Genomic DNA, 19,397 nt, shown 5'->3' on the forward strand with positions numbered 1-19,397 from the left:
CATTACAAAGATAAGGATGTGTAGAACATTTCGTAAAGAAAAAAAAAAGTAATAATTTTATATAAATGTCTTAAAGATTAGCACAGAGGCATGGTCTTCTGTGTTACTTTAGCCTCTGTGCCTACTTAACTTGTGTGGTTGTAAAGAGACGATGAGACTTCCTTAAATAATTGCATTAATTACCTTGCGATGAATATTCGATTTGAATTGACATATATATATACATAGATATCTACTTAGCTACTTAATTGTTTGGCTTTTGTGGGCTTTACGTTAAACCAAACGTAGAGACACTTTTATTTTGAAATTTAAAAGATTCAAACCGGAAGCCACATTCTTTTTCAGACTGCTTTGCCAACATTTTTGGGTGGCTTGGCTGCTTTTGTACACAAACTCTACTTTGAATGTGTCTTTTAGATTGAAGGGTTGTACTAATGAAATATTAGATTCACTTTGGAGCAGTATGGATAAAGAACAACAGCCTCACTGGTCGGATATTTTGAAAAGGAGGTTAGCAAACTCCAAAAGAGGTGAGACAAAATGTAAACCAACGTTACATACTGGCCAACGTTAACGTTAGCTGCTCTGGATTGATAGCTGTCCAGCTAAAGTGGTTGGTTAGCTGTTAAGCCATCAGTAATATTTATGTGGATTCCTTTGATTTTACTGGTGTTATTTTGATCCATGTCCCCTTTTGCTGTACAGATGAGCGAAGCGACGAGGAAATGAAAGCAGAAGAAACTGAGCTGTTCACCAAATACTACACAGAGTGGAAGGGAGGAGGCGACAAAGACAAGTCCTATAAGAACATCCCACGATTTTACTACAGGGTATTATTAAAACACATGACATTATATGTAAACCCCCCTGAAAACTCAAAAGTCTTCCATTGTTGTCATTTTGACTAAACTCTGTGCCATCAACAAACCCCCAACACCATGTCCTTTTGAAGAAAAACATTACATTTCAAGGACCAAAATGTACAGTCATATTGATTATTGCCTTCATATAATAAATCTACAAGATTAATTTGGACAAGTTATTGTACAGCAGGACGCCCTCAATTTCATTAATAATATATTTATTCCTTTTATTCTGCAAGATGTCTGATAAGGCCTGTTTTACAACTCCGCTGTTTGAGGGGGATTTTAACATTGATGATGCTCTTATATTTACTCATCTAGCTGACGCCTTTATCCAAAGTGATTTACAATTGCTATAAATGTCAGAGGTCGCACGTGTCTGGGGCAACTTGGGGAAAAGTGTCTTTCTCATGGACACAATGGTGGATGTGTCACAGTGGGAATTGAACGCGTGTCTTTGACACCAAAGGCATGTGTGTTTTATCCACTCGTCCATCTCCACCCGGCGATTATGATTATGATGCTGATCATGTTATCACTGATGTGTAGTTGCCAGAGTACTAGGCATGCTTGCTGTTTAATGATGAAGCTGTGCAGAAGTGAAAATAAATCCGATGATGATGATGTTTTGCAGCTACCAGCAGAAGATGAAGTATTACTTCAGAAGCTGAGAGAGGAATCCAGAGCTGTCTTCCTCCAGAGGAAGAGCAGAGAACTGCTGGATAATGAGGAACTACAGGTAAAACACACACACACACCTAAAAGTAACTGCGCACAACATATGGGACTTCTGTCTGTGTGAATAACAACAACACTTTAGGTTTGTTATTTAGTGTCCGTTTACCTAGTTGTCTTTTTTCTCTTTCTCTTTGTCTTCTGTAGAATCTGTGGTTCCTGCTCGATAAGCACCAGGTGCCTCCAGTGAGTGGAGAGGAGGCCATGATCAGCTATGAAGCCTACTTGCAGGTGGGGGAGAAGGCCGGGCCAAAGTGCAAGTAAGTAGAGGTTTACTGGCAACAGCACAGTTTGGGTAAAACCCCCTGTGTCAGTCTTTTTTACTGCGCAGCATGCACCAAGGATTCATGCAAGATCAAAGGTTGACTATAGAAAACCCCCTGTCACCTCATTTCACATCCACCTGGCATTTATGTGTCTTTTTTATTTATGCAGTTGAGATAACTGGATATTCAAATCAACACATCAAATCGTAAGTGCACTGAAAATGTGATCACTGCCTCTGGAGGTTGTCTGACATGCTTTTGGTCACATTAAACAAAGCTACACACATGAAAATGTACTTTTGAACCAGGAAGTGAGCACATATCAAGCAGGTGGTTAATCTGTCAGTGTGTTTCCACTGTCAACTTTAAAGGGTTTGAGTCTTAAAAAGGGAAGTTTTCATTGCAGCAAAGGAGAACGAGAAAGTCTGACTACAGAGAGCAATTTTAATCTACTTGTCTTGAAAAATAAAATCCATTAAAGCTAATCCTGTACCTGTATCTCTTAAGGATTAGGGCAACTGCACCAACTCCAGCACCTAGAACAAACACATTTAAAATGTCTCTCTTCAATGTGAGATCACTTTCAAGCAAGACTTTTATCTTAAATGATTTTATGTTGTCTGCAAATCTAGATTTTATGTTTTAACTGAATCCTGGTTACGAACTAATGATCATACCCAGCTAGCTGAAATGTGTCCGCCTCTATGTTTGTTTTAGTCAACCCAGGGTCAGTGGACGTGGTGGTGGGATAGTGAGCCTAACCCTAACCCTTTGTCATATTTTATCGCCCCCCAAATCCACCTGGAGGATTTTTAGCAGAACTTCCAGAATATTTATCTACTCTGGTTTTAAATTAAAAGAAAAATTGTTCTCTGTGGCGATTTTAATATTCACGTTGATGACCTCACAAATGATTATGCAACTGACTTTTTAAATATAACCACAACTACTTAACTTAACTTTAAACAACACCGTGGTCATACACTGGACTTGGTTTTTACCCTGGGTGTTAGCATTTCCTCTGTGGAATTAGTGGACATGACCATATATGACCACAAATGTAGTTTTTAACTGTGAATCACTAGTTACTCAATCTGCCTCACCAAGCACTTCCTGTTCTCGCATCCTTAATGAACAAAGCGTTTCAAAGTTTTGCACATTGTTTCAGAGCCAAAGCCAACACCTGACTGATTCCAAGAACAACGACTTGACTGATCACTTCAATCAAATTTGCTTGTCATCCCTAAATACTATTGCTCCTCTAAAGGCTAAACCTAAACCTACAGCTCGTAAGCAACCCTGGATAAAAAACAGCATTCGCAGCCAAAAAAGGGAATGCAGGAAAGCAGAGCGCAGATGGGAAAAAAAAAAAAAACAGTCTCCATGTCCATTACCTCATTCTGAAGGATTTATTAATTAACTACAATAACATGGTTAAGGATGCGAGAACACACTATTTTTCTGAACTCATTTCTACAGTTTTATCCCATCGACTTGTCTGAGCTTTTAAAAACAGTATCACAAATGAGAATGTCCTCCAGCCCACTTGATGTAATACCTACAAAGTTTTTACTGAAAGTAATGGATTCTGTTGGACTCTGATTATTTTAAAACTGCTTGCGTGAACCCACTTAAAAAAAAAAACTGGTTTAGATCCCTCCCTCCATCAAAATTTTAGACCCATTTCAAAACTGCCTTTTATAGCAAACATTTTAGAAAGAATTGTGTCCAAATAGCTGCTCACTACTGGAAAATAACAAAATATTTCAAGTTTCAATCTGGTTTCAGGAAGTACCACAGCACTGAGACTGCCCTGCTTAAAGTCACCAATGACTTTTTAATGTCTGCTGATGAAGGCATGTGCTCAGTCCTGGTACTCCTGGACCTTTAGCGCTGCTTTTGACACCATTGATCACAACATCATGTTAGACAGACTGAGGCACTGGGTGGGGATCTCTGGTACTGCCCTAGAATGGTTTTCATCCTACCTGTCAAATAGGAAGTTTTGCGTGTCTGTAAACAACTATGTCTCCTCATTCTGTCCAGTTAAATATGGTGTGCCTCAGGGGTCGGTCTTAGGACCCATTTTATTTTCCTTGTATCTGCTTCCCCTTGGACATTATTCAGAGACATGGTGTCTCTTTTCATATTTACACTGACACACAGATGTATTTGCCGGTCAGATCCACAGATCCTGGAATGCTGAGTTCACTTAACAACTGCCTATGTGAAGTCAAAAATTGGATGTCAAATAATTTCCTCCAGCTGAACTCAGAAAAAACTGAGATCCTAGTAATTGGGTCCCAGCAGATGGCAAAGCAAATACTGCCATCTGCTGGTTCCCTAGTAAATCACATTAAGCCTGTGGCAAAGAACCTTGGTGTTTGGTTTGATAGTAATTTAAATTTCGAGCAGCACACCACAAAGCTTGTTCAATCATGTTTTTATCAACTTAGAAATATAGCAAAAATTCAATCTATGTTAACTTTTAAGGACACCGAGATCATTTTACACGCCTTCGTCTCATCACGCCTGGATTATTGCAACAGCCTTTTCACCTGTTTAACCCAAAAATCTATTGATTGACTCCAGACTGTCCAGAACTCAGCTGCCAGGCTTTTAACCAGAACAAAGAAATGACCACATCACCCCTATTTTAGCTTCATTACACTGGCTCCCGGTATGTTTTAGAATTGACTTTAAAATTCTATTGATCACTTTTAAAGCTCTTCATGGCCTCTCGCCTTGTTATATTTCTGACCTTTTAGTCCCATACACACCAGCACGTACCTTGAGATCCTCGGGCAGAGGTCTGTTGTCTGTTCCAGAGTCTCGACTGAAAACTAAAGGGGACAGAGCGTTTGCTGTCAGGGCCCCGAGGCTCTGGAACAGCCTGCCCGAGGAAATCAGGTCGGCTGAGTCAGTGAACTCTTTTAAGTCCCTTCTTAAAACACACTCTTATAGGAGAGCCTTTCCCGATTTTATTTTATTTTATTTTAATTAGATTTTTTAATTTTTTTATATATTTTACATTTATTTTAAACGTGTATTCTAGTCTTATAAGTGTTTTCTTGTTTAGCATTTAATTGTTTTTATGTGTTTTTACACTTGTGAAAGCACTTTGTAACTGGTTTTTGAAAAGTGCTCAGGGCAAAAGTCTTCAAGTATTTTGAACCCGCCCAATTGCCCTTGATTTTAACCCTCCTGGGGTAATGAAATGTAACAGTTTCTTTCCTGTCTTTCCTTCAGCAAATTCTTCACAGCCAGCGTGTACGCCAAGCTGCTTCACAACGACCCTTACGGCAGGATCTCTATCATGCAGTTCTTTAACTATGTCATGAGGAAAGGTTTGGACCTTTGTTTGCAAAAATCTATAAAATAAGTATAATATATCTACAAAAGTTGGAACAACAACAAACAAATTCAGATCTTAAAAGTTTCTTTACCGTCAACTGATTTTCTGAACTTAGGTTACATCACGGTATTTGCATCCCAGCCTTGTTTTTTACCTGGATTTATCTGTACTGGTGAATGTCTTGTCACTCAGTGTTGCTCATTTCTATGCCTCTAGTGTGGCTGCATCAGACCCGGATAGGTCTGAGTCTGTACGATGTAGCAGGACAGGGCCACCTCAGAGAGTCGGTAAGCATTTGCATCAGTAACCACAAATTTCAGCTGAAGTCACATACAAAGTCTTTTCCTCTTTTAAAGTAATGAGCAGGCAGTGGGAGAGAACAATGGTTTGCAGTTAGCACTGAAATTAACTGTAAAAAAATGCCAGGAAAAGCTGACCCTCGTTATTTTGTGTAGGATCTGGAGAACTACATCCTGGAGCTGATCCCCACTCTGCCTCAGCTGGATGGACTGGAGAAGTCTTTCTACTCTTTCTACGTCTGCACTGCTGTTCGCAAGTTCTTCTTCTTCCTCGACCCGCTCCGAACAGGTGAGACTGAACCGCACACGGTGAAATGTTAAAAGTACAGACAAAGGTAATGAGTTACGAAACATGCCACCAGAGGGCATGTGTGCACTTAATTTATTAAGTGATATGCAACACTGAAATGTGTACAACATTTCCTTTACTTACTTTGTGTTTTTGGTTTGGTTTTTTTCTTTTTCAGGAAAGATTAAAATCCAGGATATATTGGCCTGCAGTTTTCTGGACGACTTGTTGGAGGTGGAATTTTATTTTAACACTCACATTTTTTAACTTTTTTAAACACAAATCCATTGTTTTCTTTTCACTACTTGTGTTAATTCCTTCTTTACATTTGTGTAGGTGTTATGTATTAAAATGTTACAAGTTTATATGATTTCTACTCTACCAGCAGGCAGTTAAAAGGACCAACCCCAATTTTTTTGAAAGGAAAAATATAGGAATAGATTGTAATTACAAAAGTCTCCCTGAAAGATGTTTCATTGTGTAGCTGTTTTTTTATGGATTAATGCTTCCTCGTGACTGGTCCTATCTCACGCTCTCCCCATCTGTGCGCCCAGCTGAGAGATGAGGAGCTGTCTAAAGAGAGTCAGGAGTCCAACTGGTTCTCGGCACCCTCTGCTCTCCGAGTCTATGGTGAGAAAATGTCTGTTGTGCGCATGTGTGAATGTCGGGTGGCAGCACGGCGTTTATTGATCCTCTCAAATAATGTAGGTGTTTAGGCACCTTGCAGTGCAATTCCTTTTCAGCACTGTGGTTAATGATTGGATACTTGAGTTCCAATATTACATGGTATATTATATATAATATCTGTGCCAGAAGTGGTGTGAATCACTTCTTTCTGTTATCACAGTATGTAATTAACTGACTTAATATTTCTTTTTCTCTTTCCTCAATATGAAGGAAAAAATTAGGAAAAAGGCAACAATAACAAAAAATATATATGTATATAAATTCCACATATTGTATAAATTTCATCAGTATTTGCAGAATTGATTCTGGGTCCAGAGTATGTTGGTGTCAGAAATCAGCTCAGTAAAGATCAGTGGCTGTGCTTGTGCTAATGTATTTATTTTTATCTTTGTGCCTTTACCAGGTCAGTACCTCAACCTGGATAAGGACCACAACGGCATGTTGAGCAAAGAGGAGCTTTCGCGCTACGGCACAGCTACGCTCACCTCAGTCTTCCTGGACAGGGTGTTTCAGGAGTGCCTCACCTACGATGGAGAAATGGTACAGTCAACAACAGTGCCAGTAGAAGATTTGCGGTACACCCATACAGATGGGTGACATATTAAAGGACAGCTTCAGTGCTTTTCGCCATTGTTTCTCAAAGAGCAGCCAACACCATACTTCCAAAAAGATATTCCCCCGATTTGGTGTTTTGAGGGTGGTGGTGGTGGAGAGTGCTGTCCAACACATCAACTGGCGGTCAACCAGGTTGATATCTGGTGACTGTGACGCTCACAGCACCCTGTCCCCCATGACTACATCTGCTGTTGTTGTCTTTGTCCTCTCATTTATTCAGGGGCTTTCTTTTGATTGCTCACCTGTCTGCATGTTAATGTTCAACTTCAAACAACCAGCTACTCGCTGAGTGAACACCTCTTTGGGCAGCTGACACACACACATTTGATGACACTTTTTACTGTTGCATTATAGAATACTCTATAATCTATCATTTCAGACTTTTGTGTGCTTAGGCTAAGTTGAATATTTACTCTACGTAACAGTGTTCCTCTTCTTCAATCTCAGGACTATAAGACCTATCTAGACTTTGTATTGGCGTTGGAAAACAGGAAGGAGCCAGCAGCGTTACAGTATATTTTCAAACTTCTGGACATGGAGAATCAAGGATACCTCACCGTCTTCTCCCTCAACTATTTCTTCAGGGTATCAGCTGCACATCCCTCACACAAACACACTCATGGTTCAACACATGCACACAAAGAATACTTTGCTTGTATCACTATGGTGATCATCCACATTAATTGATGAAAATCCTTAATCACCAGACTTACTCATCCTAGCTCCTGACTGCAAGCTCCTTTTTTAAGAGACAAGCCCCAAGTTGTATTTTTTAGGATCGGAAATAACAACTGTCAGTATTTCATGATACTGTGCTTTGCTCTTCAGGACATCCAGGAGCAGATGAAAATCCACGGCCAGGAGCCTGTCTCCTTCCAGGATGTCAAGGTATATTGCATGCAAATACCAGACAAGTTTCTTTACCGCACCAATCCTTGTACATGATGCTGCTAGAGTTAATGCAGTAATGTAGTCTGTGCTTTTAAGCTGGTGCAGGTTACTTTTAATTTATTTTCATTGATCAGTTAGATTTACATTTATTGTAGCTGTCCGAGCTGTACAGACTTTTGACCCTCTAATATGTCAAATAGAGACATTCTTTGTTTCACTGTCTCTCCTCAGGACGAGATCTTTGACATGGTGAAGCCTAAAGACCCCTATAAGATCACTCTCCAGGACTTGGTAAACAGTTGCCAGGGTGATACCGTCACCAGCATCCTGATTGACCTCAACGGCTTCTGGACATATGAAAACAGAGAAGTGCTAGTTGCCAATGACAACGACAGCGGCAACACAGTCGACCATGACGACACCTGAGGATGATTTGGGGTTGAAGCGTGGTAGAGACGCTCCAAAAGGCCACAGTTTCACTACCAACCTGAAAGTCCTGTTGAAGTTTCGGCACTGACCTCTTACTGCTGACTCCGGGCCCTCAGGTTAAGGTTTAGCTAAATATCTACAGTAAGGAGATGAACAGAGTTGCTTTGTGTGAATATTGTTCCATGTTCCTGTAAAGAAGACCTAATACACATCTTTTTCACTGACCTTTTTAAAATAAATGTTTAATTTTCCTTGTATAATGGAAGCACCTTATCATTTACACAAATCAAACAGGTGTGAGAAGCCCAAGTCCAATACAAACATGTAATAAACGACTGATTGGCTGTCAAATTAAGCGGCTATAATAACACAGTGTAATTCATGTGAAAAAAGTAATTTTGTTACGTGTAAAAACAACAAAAGTCAACCTTTGTAACATTTAAAGTTTTATTAACACACAGAAAAAATAAATATGTATATAGAGTTATTAAAACTTTGTCAAAGTAACCAAAACTTTTGCATATTTTTGCCTTTTTTACACAAACGCATGAATAATGTTGTTCGTTGACTAATGTAGTGTTGTTAACATACCGTACACATTTAATGGTCTGATATGGTGGGATTTGACTTTTGGTATATCTTTTAAAGCCCAATTTGAGATTCTCTTCATCCTTTACTGGCTCTGAGGAGATCTAAGGCCTGTCACCGTCACCACAGTCATCTCTGTGGGTAAAAATAATCAATAAGAAGCTTATGACAGCTCAGTCTCAGCATTACGCCCACTGCCCAACTTAACACTTGTATGAAACACTTCCACAAGGACACTTAAAATGACACCTCAACACACACACAAAGGCGGCACTGTGTGTAACCTAACCTGTCAACATAGATCATCAATAAATTAACAGATTTTCAAAAATTTAACCTATATTGATATTATTAATTGATCTACATTGGCTAAAAAGGGCACTTTTGGCTTTTCCAACAGAATACAATTAGTACTACTTCATGCAAGTTGTTGTCAACCGATTTAAAGTATCACAGAAACACATTTTTACTTTGTAACAAGTAGAAAGTAAAGAAAGTAGATCGTCGTCAGTTTAAACGATGACGTGCCGGCCTCAGAATCTCTATTATGTAATCAATACACTATGCACATGGACCTGTAGCACTATGGCTGATTATAGCTGACAGCTGTGAGCTCAGCCTGTGGTTCACTACAGAGTCAAGTACTGTACCAAGATCCTAGCAGGGCCAGTTAAAGTCAGGCTCTAGTCTACTGGACGCTTTCACTATGACTTGGATATAATGCTCACCAGGAGGGACACAAAAATAAGTAAATTCTCTGGAGGGAAACAAGAAGAAGATTGTGGTCAAATAAGTAATTAATATATGAAACCGAACATCATACCAATTAAATTAGCTTTTAGATTAACCAGCCCTTAGTTGGAGTGATCCATGGCTCACGCCTCTCGATGTAAGTAGCCAATTACATGTGTCATGTTAAAGGAGGTACAGTAGCCTTGAGCCTTTGCAAATGCACACACCAGGTGTCAACAGGGATATGGGGGACAAGAAGCAGTCCCAGTTTGGTCAATGAATGATACATGTCAGTCTTGCATACATTTTCACACCATACACAAATTTACATTCACAGGTAAGGCTAGTGCAGTCACTTCCACAGCCCTTTTAATATTTCCCTGCACGGTTTACTAAGATCTCTTTTTGTAAAATAAAAACATAGAAAAATAACAATATTGTTAATCTATACAGCTAAGTAAATCAAGGCTTTGCCAACTGATAGATATGTGTGAATGTTAGCCATCTGTGAGAGTCAGTTTTCAGGAGGGGAGGGGAGAAGGGACTCTGTTGACGTCTGGAACGTTGAGAGTAGACTCAGGTTTGAGCTCAAAGCTAATGTTTACGAAGGAAGCTCCAGACACTCCTGGCTGCTCCACAGTAGCCGGATGAGGACCGTCCTGCTCACCTCTATGCTGTTCGGCAAACCGGTGCTCCGCCATGTCAGCCAGACGGTTCTCCTCCTCTTCCTCCTCCTCCTGCAGGAGAACACCAGTGTGTAGCATTTAATACAGTTTATTCTTACACCCGCCTCTGCATACGCAGATTTTGAGGTGTGACTTTATTCACATTTGAAATGGATATATGAGACTCATGGATCTGCGTGTGCGCATGTGCCCTACCTCTTTCTTCATACGGTAGTACTCATCAATAGCGTACTGGTATTTAGGAGTAGTGATGCCAAACAGAGAGGCCAGTCTCTCTCCCATGTAATCACACACTAAAGGAGACACACACAAATTCAATAAAAGGTAGACTTGACCCAGATTTGTCTTGTTATTATCACTATGTGAATGGGACCAAAAACAACCAAATACAATTAAAGTGTGGAACAAGCCACAAAATACATTCTAATATATTCCTGCACAGCATCTAATCTGTACAGTTAGCCGACATTCCAGCATTTTCTGACTTTCACTGTCTGGAAAACACCTCTCAAAACATTTCAGGATTTCAAAGACTAGTAAGAACCCAGTATGATGTGATTGGCTCTTGCTAGCATGAATGCCAGCTGTGACAGTAGACTGCTTTACCTGAGACAGTGGAGGTGGCCATCCTCCACATGTGGAACCAGAAATATGGACCCCAGGTCAGTTGGGACTGAAATACAAATGAATCATGACAATTAGACCACACACCTGCTGGTCAAACACAAAAGAACAATTTTGACATCTCAAGCATCATTATATAAAACTGTATTTTACACTTTATATCCACATAAAGCAGCAGGGCAAGGAAGGGATAAGGAACACCGACCTTCAAGTTGACAGCCTCATCTTATGGCATATAAGCAGTGTACACCCACTCTCTTTTGATGGATGTTACCAGTTTGAGATTTTTTTGTGTGTAAACGGTGGATATAAAAAGTCTGCACACCCCTGTTAAAATGCCAGGTTTTGTGATGTAAAAAAAATGAGACAAAGATAAATCATGTCAGAACTTTTTCCACCTTAAATGTGATCTATAATGGGAAAAATTCAATTGAAAATCAAACTGAAATTTTTTAGGGGTAAAAATAAAAAATACAAAACTCACAATAACCTTGAAAGTAGTGAGATGACTGGAAATCAGGGTAGAGAGAGTGAAGGAGATAAACATACACACAAACAGGTCTCTGGCAGGATGTGAACCACGGACAGTGTGACTCATGGTCATGGTTTCTTGACAATATACCAAGCAGTAGCTAACTAAAATATGGATTGTTTAAAAATATCCTACACATACTGTAATTTCCTAATTAATTATGTTGGGAATTTTATCTAGTCAAACTATTTAAGGAGTCTCTTATCTTTTGAGACTAAAGAAAGAAGGAGAAATGAAACCCGTGGCCTTTCCAGTATGTGTATAATCCTTGTGGTTTAAGTAATGTGGCTGTAAAAGTATTTGATCTTAGCCTACCGAATCTACAGTTGTGACTTCTTTCTTCACAGGCTCCTCCTTTTCCTCCTCTTCATCGGTGCTGTACTCCTCCATAGTCTCCCCACTGGCAAAGTAGATGGTCCTGCGGGGAACCTTCACCCTCCCCTGCCTCCCAGCAGAGTCTCCTATCTCCACCGTCTCAAAGTCTGTCGCCCCGCCATGACTCTGACAATAGTTCAGAATAAACAATCTATGTATAAGATGCCATCAACATTATATTATATTATAAAGTGCCGAAAACAAGGCGCAATAACAGGCATCTTAATGTTGTTTCACACTCTGGTGGCATGTTTGGCAGAATGAAATCATAGAACTAAAACAAAAGAAATTTAAAATAAAGTTAACGTTTAATGTAACTTAGTTCTCATTGTGTGCTGTAACGTTAGCTATACAGTGAGGTAAACGCGTTTTACGATAAAACACTAGTTAACGTTTCAAACACTGGTGCCTTAACGTTTGTCAGCTTTAGAGTAACGATGCTTTAACGGCAACGTTAGCTAACTTACTTAGTGTTTGTTGACTGTTAGCTTCTCAGCTAAGGAAGTAAGTTAAATCGCTATTACTCTAAAAAAAAAAAAAAAAGTCTTTATTTTAACATTCACAAACGCGAAGAATGGCCCAAGTTGTATCGCACGGACTAACCTTATCAGTTTCCATAGTTTGTCCCAGTGAAACGTTGACATTAGTTAAATACAACGACAAATCTGCCATCTCAGTCACTTCTCCCAACTGACACAGCGCACTACGATGAAGCTGTCCGTTCCGCTAGCAACACTTCCTGTTCACGGCTTCAGAATAAAAGGGTCCAGCAGGTAGACCTTAATGTAAAAAAACGGGTTGTTTGACAGCAAATTCTGCCATACTGTACATTATTTTATTTGGTGTTAACTGTTCCGCACAATAGAGTCATAAAGTTTACACAAAGTTTTTAAAATACGTACGTAAAAATACGTATAAACACACAGCACACATCTCACACCTTAAACTAAAGTTACTGTTATACAAGTGGTATACAACGCATGCAAACTTTAATAGAGCTCTCTGCAACATAATAAAGTCAGAACAATTGTTACTTCTTCTCATTCTGTTGAAAATTTTAGTTTATTTTTTAAATGTTTTAAACTGAACTAACACAACACGTTCCCACATTTGTAATTTTAATTCAAAGTTAAACTGTCATCACATTTGATGCATTTAAGAACAAAGTAAAAGATGTTTCCTTCTTATATTACATCGTATATATCCGGTAAAAAGACGTTTGAGAGATTTAGAATGAATATTGAATATTCTTACACTTTTCTGTAAATTATATGAAGAATCAATTTATCATTTGTTTTATCAATGTATATACTGTAGAAATATTTGATTGGATGCTGAACTTTATATAAAAAGGAAAACTGGACAAACATTTCAACTTCAGGAAAAAGACATTCATATATGTTTTGAAAGAAACAAGAAGGAAAAAGATGTGATTTTGAACAGTTGGTTTTATTATTGGGAAAATTCCACATCCACAAGAAAAAATGGACTGACTCCAAACCACACTTTAGACACTTTCACCAAGAACTGCATCAGTATGGCACCACGATTAAAAACATTAAGAACAAGAAGGCAATCAAAACTTTTTATGAGTTTCACAAATTTCTTATGGACAGTTGATATATTATTTTGAATCTACTTTACTCTTTTAATTTCTTATGTCTTGTCATTTATTTATTTATTTTTCTCTTTTTATACATGTACCCCTGGTTGTTCTGTGTTAATATTGTCAATGTAAAAAAAGCCCATGCATTTAACAAGCAAAGCTTTATTTCGAAAGTATTGACCGGAAGCTGTCTTTATTGTACGCGAGCTTGACGCTCGAAGGGATCCTGTTGTATTGTTTTGGTCCAGTCGAGCCCTCTCACCAAAATGACAGCGAGGAAGTCTGGGTCACGACTGGAGACCGAGATAGAGCGGTGCCGTTCAGAGGGGCAGTGGGACAAGATACCGGAATTAGTACGGCAGCTTTCAGCCAAACTAATATCAAACGGTAAGAAATGTCCGGGTTTCCCTGTTCGTTCATTCAGTCTGGAAGGCCTTCTCCCTGGACCGAGTCCTCGGGACTTCCTGACAGCAGCAACCGAAGCTAGCAGTTTTTCAGCCCTGAGCCAGTTAGCTAACCTAAGCAAAGGTCAAGAAAGACACTTGGGGTTTTTTTCCACAGGGGTTTCAACACCTTTGGGGAGCGTGGTATGTACACACTGAGATACTTTGGTTTTAACATATTGATAACGTTAACGTTACTCCAAAAATCAATTACTGTGGTCTGATAGTCCTGCACCCCGGGAGTCAAGCGGAACTCATTCAGAATTCTGTCATGAGGTTAAGCTTGGCTTTGCTCTACTTGTATGATAAAGTACTCACACTGAATGTCAGATTTCGTCAATTCTGGTTATGCATCGCAGTTAGCTTCACTTAAGTTAGCTGGGTGGCTAAGATGCTTGATTGCTACATGCTAGCTGTCAAACTCATTGATGCTCAGTTTCAAACCGCACTGCTGGCAGCACATGATAAAGTGTGTCAGGGTGCATATATTGTCATTTTACAACACAGGGTTGCACATAGAGAATTGGCCCTTGGTGCTACACACACGCATAAACATAATTTATTTTTATTTTATATATATTGTTTAACATGACAAGTTATTTATAAACATACATAGACATAGATACTAGATCCCCCTGATCCAGTATGTCTTCCAGATTGACAAATAACTAGATCAGGTGGTGGTGTACTTGCTTTTCTGCTGCAGATGTGTTTGCTGCTCTATCTTACCACCGCTGCAAGAAGCCAAGGCAGACTGCTCATGGTAGTTAATGCATTTTAATTACCATCAAGACTTCTAGTGTGATTTGATATCGTCGTCTTTGGTCCCCTAAATCTAAAAAATTATATAACACCACCTGAAAATCTCACCTCCGGTTGTTAGTACAGGTACATGCAGGAACATTAAGAGCTCTGTTGAAGCAACCACAGCCAAGGAGGTGATTTGCTCCTGATTGCTCCTGATGTATAGTTGTAGGGCGAGGAAAACTTCAGATTTATGGTGCTATAGTCTTAAAACAGAAATACTGTTAGACCTTTGTAAACTGTAAGGCTGTTAAAAATCTCCTGTTCCTAAATGCGGCCAAATGAAAAATAGCACGTGAGGTTTGTTGATTTTCACTGAAATACATTCAGGGAGCTTTTGTCATTATTTAGAGCCTTATTTTCCCTTCTTTATCTTAGTGAGAAATGTTTCATGTTAATCTTGCATAGAACAATTGTTGACATGTGTGTAACCAAAATCCTGCAACTACGGTAGACCTGAATGTTGCGGTCAATCTCTGAACACAAAGAAAAAAGCTGCCTTTATGCAATGTGATTTGGCACATTAGAGCTATGAGCTCTAGTCACTGGCTGGGATCAGTCACTGGATTACTGCTTATTTCACCATTTGGACCTCTAAACACACACACACACACACACACACACACACACACACTATTTAGAAGCGTGATAAGGCTATACATAATTCTAACTGGTATGTGTTTAGTACAGCAATGTTTCTTCCTATGTAGATTTAATAGCTGACTACCAGGAGACCCTTAAAGTGGACACACTAGATTGATCCCCCTCCCTGAATGTCCTGCTAGAAAGAGCTTTGACAAGCTTACTAATACGGCAGTATGCAGCTTTTACAGCTCTGCCGTAAACTGGGTCTGTACATAGTCAACGGCAGGCTACGAGAGGACTCTCTGGGTTGCTACACTTACAGCTCAGCTTTCACAGTCAGTCCCCTGACACCCCTCTCAGACCACAGCAAAATCACAGATCTATCTGAAAAGGGCATAGTGTAACTCTGGAGCCCCTAGTGCCTGTGAACTGTTTAACAGCACATACTCATACAGATGGACCCCAGACAGCATGGCGACGTACCAAAAGGCACTGGAAAAATAAACATGATTTAACTAATTTATTTCTAACTGAAACATTTCCCCAGAATAATTCTAGTATGAATTCTGCTGTTGACAAAATCAATTTAATTTTTCATAATTTGGCTCTATTGTCTAATTTGAAAGTTAAAAAAAACAAAACCTCAACAAATGAACAATAACAAATGGTTTGACACTGAATGCAAAAACCTAAGGAAAACTTTAAGGAAATTATCAAATGAAAAGCATAGGGACCCAGATAACCACAACATACAATATGAGGCCACTCTGAAACAATACAAGTACACCCTAAAAACAAAGACAGAACAACACAGCAAGAACCAGCACTGTGAAACAGTGAGGAATCAGAATCAGAAATACTTTATTGATCCCGAGGGGAAATTCTTTGTCACAATTGCACACTCAAGGTCCGTGTGTCAGACACTTAGAGGAAGGAGTTATAAAGCTTGATGGCCACAGGTAGGAATGACTTCCTGTGATGCTCTGTGGTGCATTTTGGGGCAATACATCTTGCACTGAAAGCACTCCTGTGTTTGAGGAGCACGTCATGGAGTGGGTGGGAGACATTGTCCAAGATGACATGTAGTTTGGACAGCATCCTCCTCTCTGACACCACCAACAGAGAGTCCAGCTCCACCCCCACAACGTCACTGGCCTTGCGGATCAGTTTGAGTATGTTAGCGTCCGCTACCCTTAGCCTGCTGCCCCAGCATGCAACAGCAAACAGGATAGCACTGGCCACTACAGACTCAAAACATCCTCAGCATCGTCCTGCAGATGTTGAAGGACCTCAGCCTCCTCAGAAAATAGAGACGGCTTTGGCCCTTCCCGTAGAGGGCTTGAGTGTTCTTGGCCCAGTCCAGTTTATTGTCCATGAGCACTCCCAGGTATTTGTAGTCCTCCACAATGTCCACACTGACCCCCTGGATGGAAACAGGGCTCACCAGTGCCTTTGCTCTCCTCAGATCCACAATCAGCTCCTTAGTCTTTGTCACGTTGAGCTGCTGATGGTTCTGCTCACACCATGTGACAAAGTCCCCCACTCAGCCTCTTCACCCTTACTGATACATCCAACCACAGCAGAGTCATCAGAAAAGATGGCAGGACTCTATGTGGTAGTTGAAGTCCGTGGTTTAGATGGTAAAGAGGAAGGGAGAGAGGACCGCCCCCTGCGGGGCCCTGGTGTTGCTGACCACACGGTCTGATGCACAGTGTTGCAGGCGCACATACTGAGGTCTGCCAGTCAGGTAGTCAACAAGGACACGAGGGGGCATCCACCTGCCTTACTGTCAGCTTCTCACCCAGCAGGGCCGGCCGGATGGTGTTGAAAGCACTGGAGAAGTCAAAAAACATGACCCTCACAGTGCTCGCTGGCTTGTCCAGGTGGGCATTGATGCGGTTGAGAAGGAAGATGATGGCGTCCTCAACTCCCAATTGGGGCTGGTAGGCGAACTGGAGTGGGTCCAGGAGAGGTCTTTCTATGGGCCGCAGCTGATCCAGAACCAGTCTCTCCAGGGTCTTTATAATGTGCGAGGTCAGTGCCACAGGTCTGCAGTCCTTGGAGTCACTGGGACGTGGTGTCTTTGGCACAGGAACGAGGCAAGATGTCTTCCACAGCACAGGGACCCTGTGGAGATTCAGGCTCAGGTTTAAGACATGGTAAAGGACTCCACATAGATGGGGGGCACAGGCTTTGAGCACCCCGTGGTGGACACCATCAGGGCCTGCAGTCTTGTTAGAGTGGAGTCTTCTCACCTGGTCAGCAGTGTGGCACACAGAGGTCACATGTGGGGGAGGGGGAGAGGAGGGGTCGTCAGGCTGGAGAGAGCTGTTAACCTGAGAGCCGGAGGAGGGGGGAGTAGTGGTCTCCCAGGAGGAGGAGGAGTCCAACCAGTTCTGAGAGAAATGGAACAACCTAAACAAAACCCAGCAGGATGAATTGGCAATCCAAGATGGAAATACTTGGATTAATCACTTAAATTATTATATTATAGTAAATTATATAGTAATATTACGAAAAATGATGATCAGTATAAGATATTCACAAAATGGAAAACTCTGGAGGCGGTGATTAAAAAACAACCACAACCCTCTAGATTACCCGATAACAGAACAAGATTTAACAGAAGTCATCCAGTCCCTGAAAGGAGAGAAGGCTTGTGGTATTGATGGATTCCTCAACGAAATGATCAAATACTAATTATAATATATAATAAAAATCAGATTGGCTATACTAAAACTATTCAATACTATTCTTGCAACTGGAACTTTTCCAGACATCTGGAACAAAGGTTTAATAACCCCAATTCATAAATCCGGAGATAAATATGATCTAAATAATTACAGAGGAATATGTGTATCCAGTAACCTGGGAAAAATATTCTGCAACATCATTAATAAACTACTTGTCAACTTTCATGATGACCACAATATTTTTGCCAAATTGGTTTCTTGCCAAATTGCTGCATGATGGACAATATATTTACCCTCCAGACTTTAATTGATCAAGAATTAAAAATTAAGAAAAGAAAGGTATATGCCTGTTTTGTTGACTTCCAAAAGGCCTTTGATTCCATCTGGCACGAGGGCCTTTTCTATAGGCTACTTGAAAGTGGCATTGGGGGAAAAACATATGATTTGATTAAGAACATGTACACAAAAGTGAATGTGCCATAAAGATTGGAAACAAACAAACAGCGTTCTTCTCCCAGGGCTGGGGAGTGAGGCAGGGATGCAATCTCAGTCCAATTCTCTTCAATCTATAAATCAATGAATTAGCCAGCCAATTGGAGCGTTCCAGGCACCTGGCCTCACCAAAAACACCAAATAATCTGTGCAGAGCAGAGCTCATCCCCTTCATCATTTTAAAATCAGTTAACTCCCAGACATACCATCACAAAGCCCTAACATACCAGGAGCTGAAACCAGAGAAGAGTCCCCTCAGCCAGCTGGTCCTGAGGCTCTCTGCAGTAACAAGTCCCCAGCAGCCTCAGGACAGCAACACCAACTCAAGCAGACCAAACCAAATAATCAACAAGCAGAAAGAAAAATATATTGAATACTGGAAACAAACGACCAAAAACGCAAAATGAGCCATGTTGCAAAGTAAATTACAATGTTATCTGACCCTAAAAATAGAATTCACACTGGCAAATTACCTGAGCACAATAAAATGTCCTAAACTAAGAAAAATGCTGACAACATACAGACTGAGTGAACACAGCCTGGCCATAGAAAAGGGTCGCCACAGACAGAGCTGGCTACCACAAGAGGAGAGACTCTGCTCCCAGTGTGACAGGGGACAGGTAGAGACAGAGCTGCACTTTCTAACCTCATGCCCCAAATATAAAACATAAAGAGAAAAACACTTTGCAAACATTTCCCAAATATACCTCAAATTCAGCTTTCTATCAGACACACAGAAACTCCCCAGTTTTGTTTGTTTTTGTTTTGTTTTTTAAATTTCACATTAGATACTGAATTTTTGTTGTTT

General features: G+C 40.3%; 3 protein-coding genes across 4 annotated transcripts in view; 2 read left to right on the forward strand and 1 right to left on the reverse strand.

Annotated features, from left to right (window-relative positions):
* Positions 1–332: 332 nt before the first annotated feature.
* ppp2r3c (protein phosphatase 2, regulatory subunit B'', gamma) lies at positions 333–8,686 on the forward strand. Its single transcript, XM_038729518.1, has 13 exons — positions 333–530; positions 706–830; positions 1,498–1,602; positions 1,746–1,858; positions 5,114–5,211; positions 5,436–5,506; positions 5,675–5,807; positions 5,986–6,041; positions 6,362–6,437; positions 6,898–7,034; positions 7,557–7,694; positions 7,938–7,997; positions 8,232–8,686. The coding sequence occupies exons 1-13, from the start codon at positions 464–466 to the stop codon at positions 8,424–8,426; spliced, it is 1,374 nt and encodes a 457-aa protein (XP_038585446.1). The 5' UTR covers positions 333–463; the 3' UTR covers positions 8,427–8,686.
* A 176-nt stretch (positions 8,687–8,862) lies between these two features.
* Positions 8,863–12,708, reverse strand: fam177a1 (family with sequence similarity 177 member A1). Its single transcript, XM_038729521.1, has 5 exons — positions 12,570–12,708; positions 11,907–12,092; positions 11,042–11,108; positions 10,631–10,728; positions 8,863–10,486 (listed from the first exon to the last, which is right to left on the reverse strand). The coding sequence occupies exons 1-5, from the start codon at positions 12,636–12,638 to the stop codon at positions 10,271–10,273; spliced, it is 636 nt and encodes a 211-aa protein (XP_038585449.1). The 5' UTR covers positions 12,639–12,708; the 3' UTR covers positions 8,863–10,270.
* A 1,070-nt stretch (positions 12,709–13,778) lies between these two features.
* ttc7b (tetratricopeptide repeat domain 7B) overlaps positions 13,779–19,397 on the forward strand; it is a 29,320-nt gene continuing 23,701 nt past the window's right edge. The window contains exon 1 of one of the 2 annotated variants that reach the window (XM_038728032.1): positions 13,779–13,959. In XM_038728032.1, the coding sequence (XP_038583960.1) occupies positions 13,839–13,959 (121 nt within the window). In that variant the 5' untranslated portion in view covers positions 13,779–13,838. The remainder of the gene's footprint in view (positions 13,960–19,397) is intronic. The other variant, XM_038728030.1, reaches the window with a different exon arrangement.

Source organism: Micropterus salmoides, unplaced genomic scaffold (assembly GCF_014851395.1).
Source record: "Micropterus salmoides isolate LMB-PRFRI ecotype aquatic unplaced genomic scaffold, ASM1485139v1 Ms_hic_scaffold_19, whole genome shotgun sequence".
NCBI classification, from domain to species: Eukaryota; Metazoa; Chordata; class Actinopteri; order Centrarchiformes; family Centrarchidae; genus Micropterus; species Micropterus salmoides.

Excerpts from the sequence above, each read along its gene's own strand:
- ppp2r3c (XM_038729518.1), top strand. The coding sequence starts at position 464 with ATGGATAAAGAACAACAGCCTCACTGGTCGGATATTTTGAAAAGGAGG. Across the intron at positions 5,212-5,435 it reads TAACTATGTCATGAGGAAAG|TGTGGCTGCATCAGACCCGG; the intron begins GTTTGGACCTTT and ends CTATGCCTCTAG. Across the intron at positions 7,035-7,556 it reads TCACCTACGATGGAGAAATG|GACTATAAGACCTATCTAGA; the intron begins GTACAGTCAACA and ends CTTCAATCTCAG.
- fam177a1 (XM_038729521.1), bottom strand. The coding sequence starts at position 12,638 with ATGGCAGATTTGTCGTTGTATTTAACTAATGTCAACGTTTCACTGGGA. Across the intron at positions 12,093-12,569 it reads AAACTATGGAAACTGATAAG|AGTCATGGCGGGGCGACAGA; the intron begins GTTAGTCCGTGC and ends AACTATTGTCAG. Across the intron at positions 10,729-11,041 it reads GGCCACCTCCACTGTCTCAG|TGTGTGATTACATGGGAGAG; the intron begins GTAAAGCAGTCT and ends TGTCTCCTTTAG.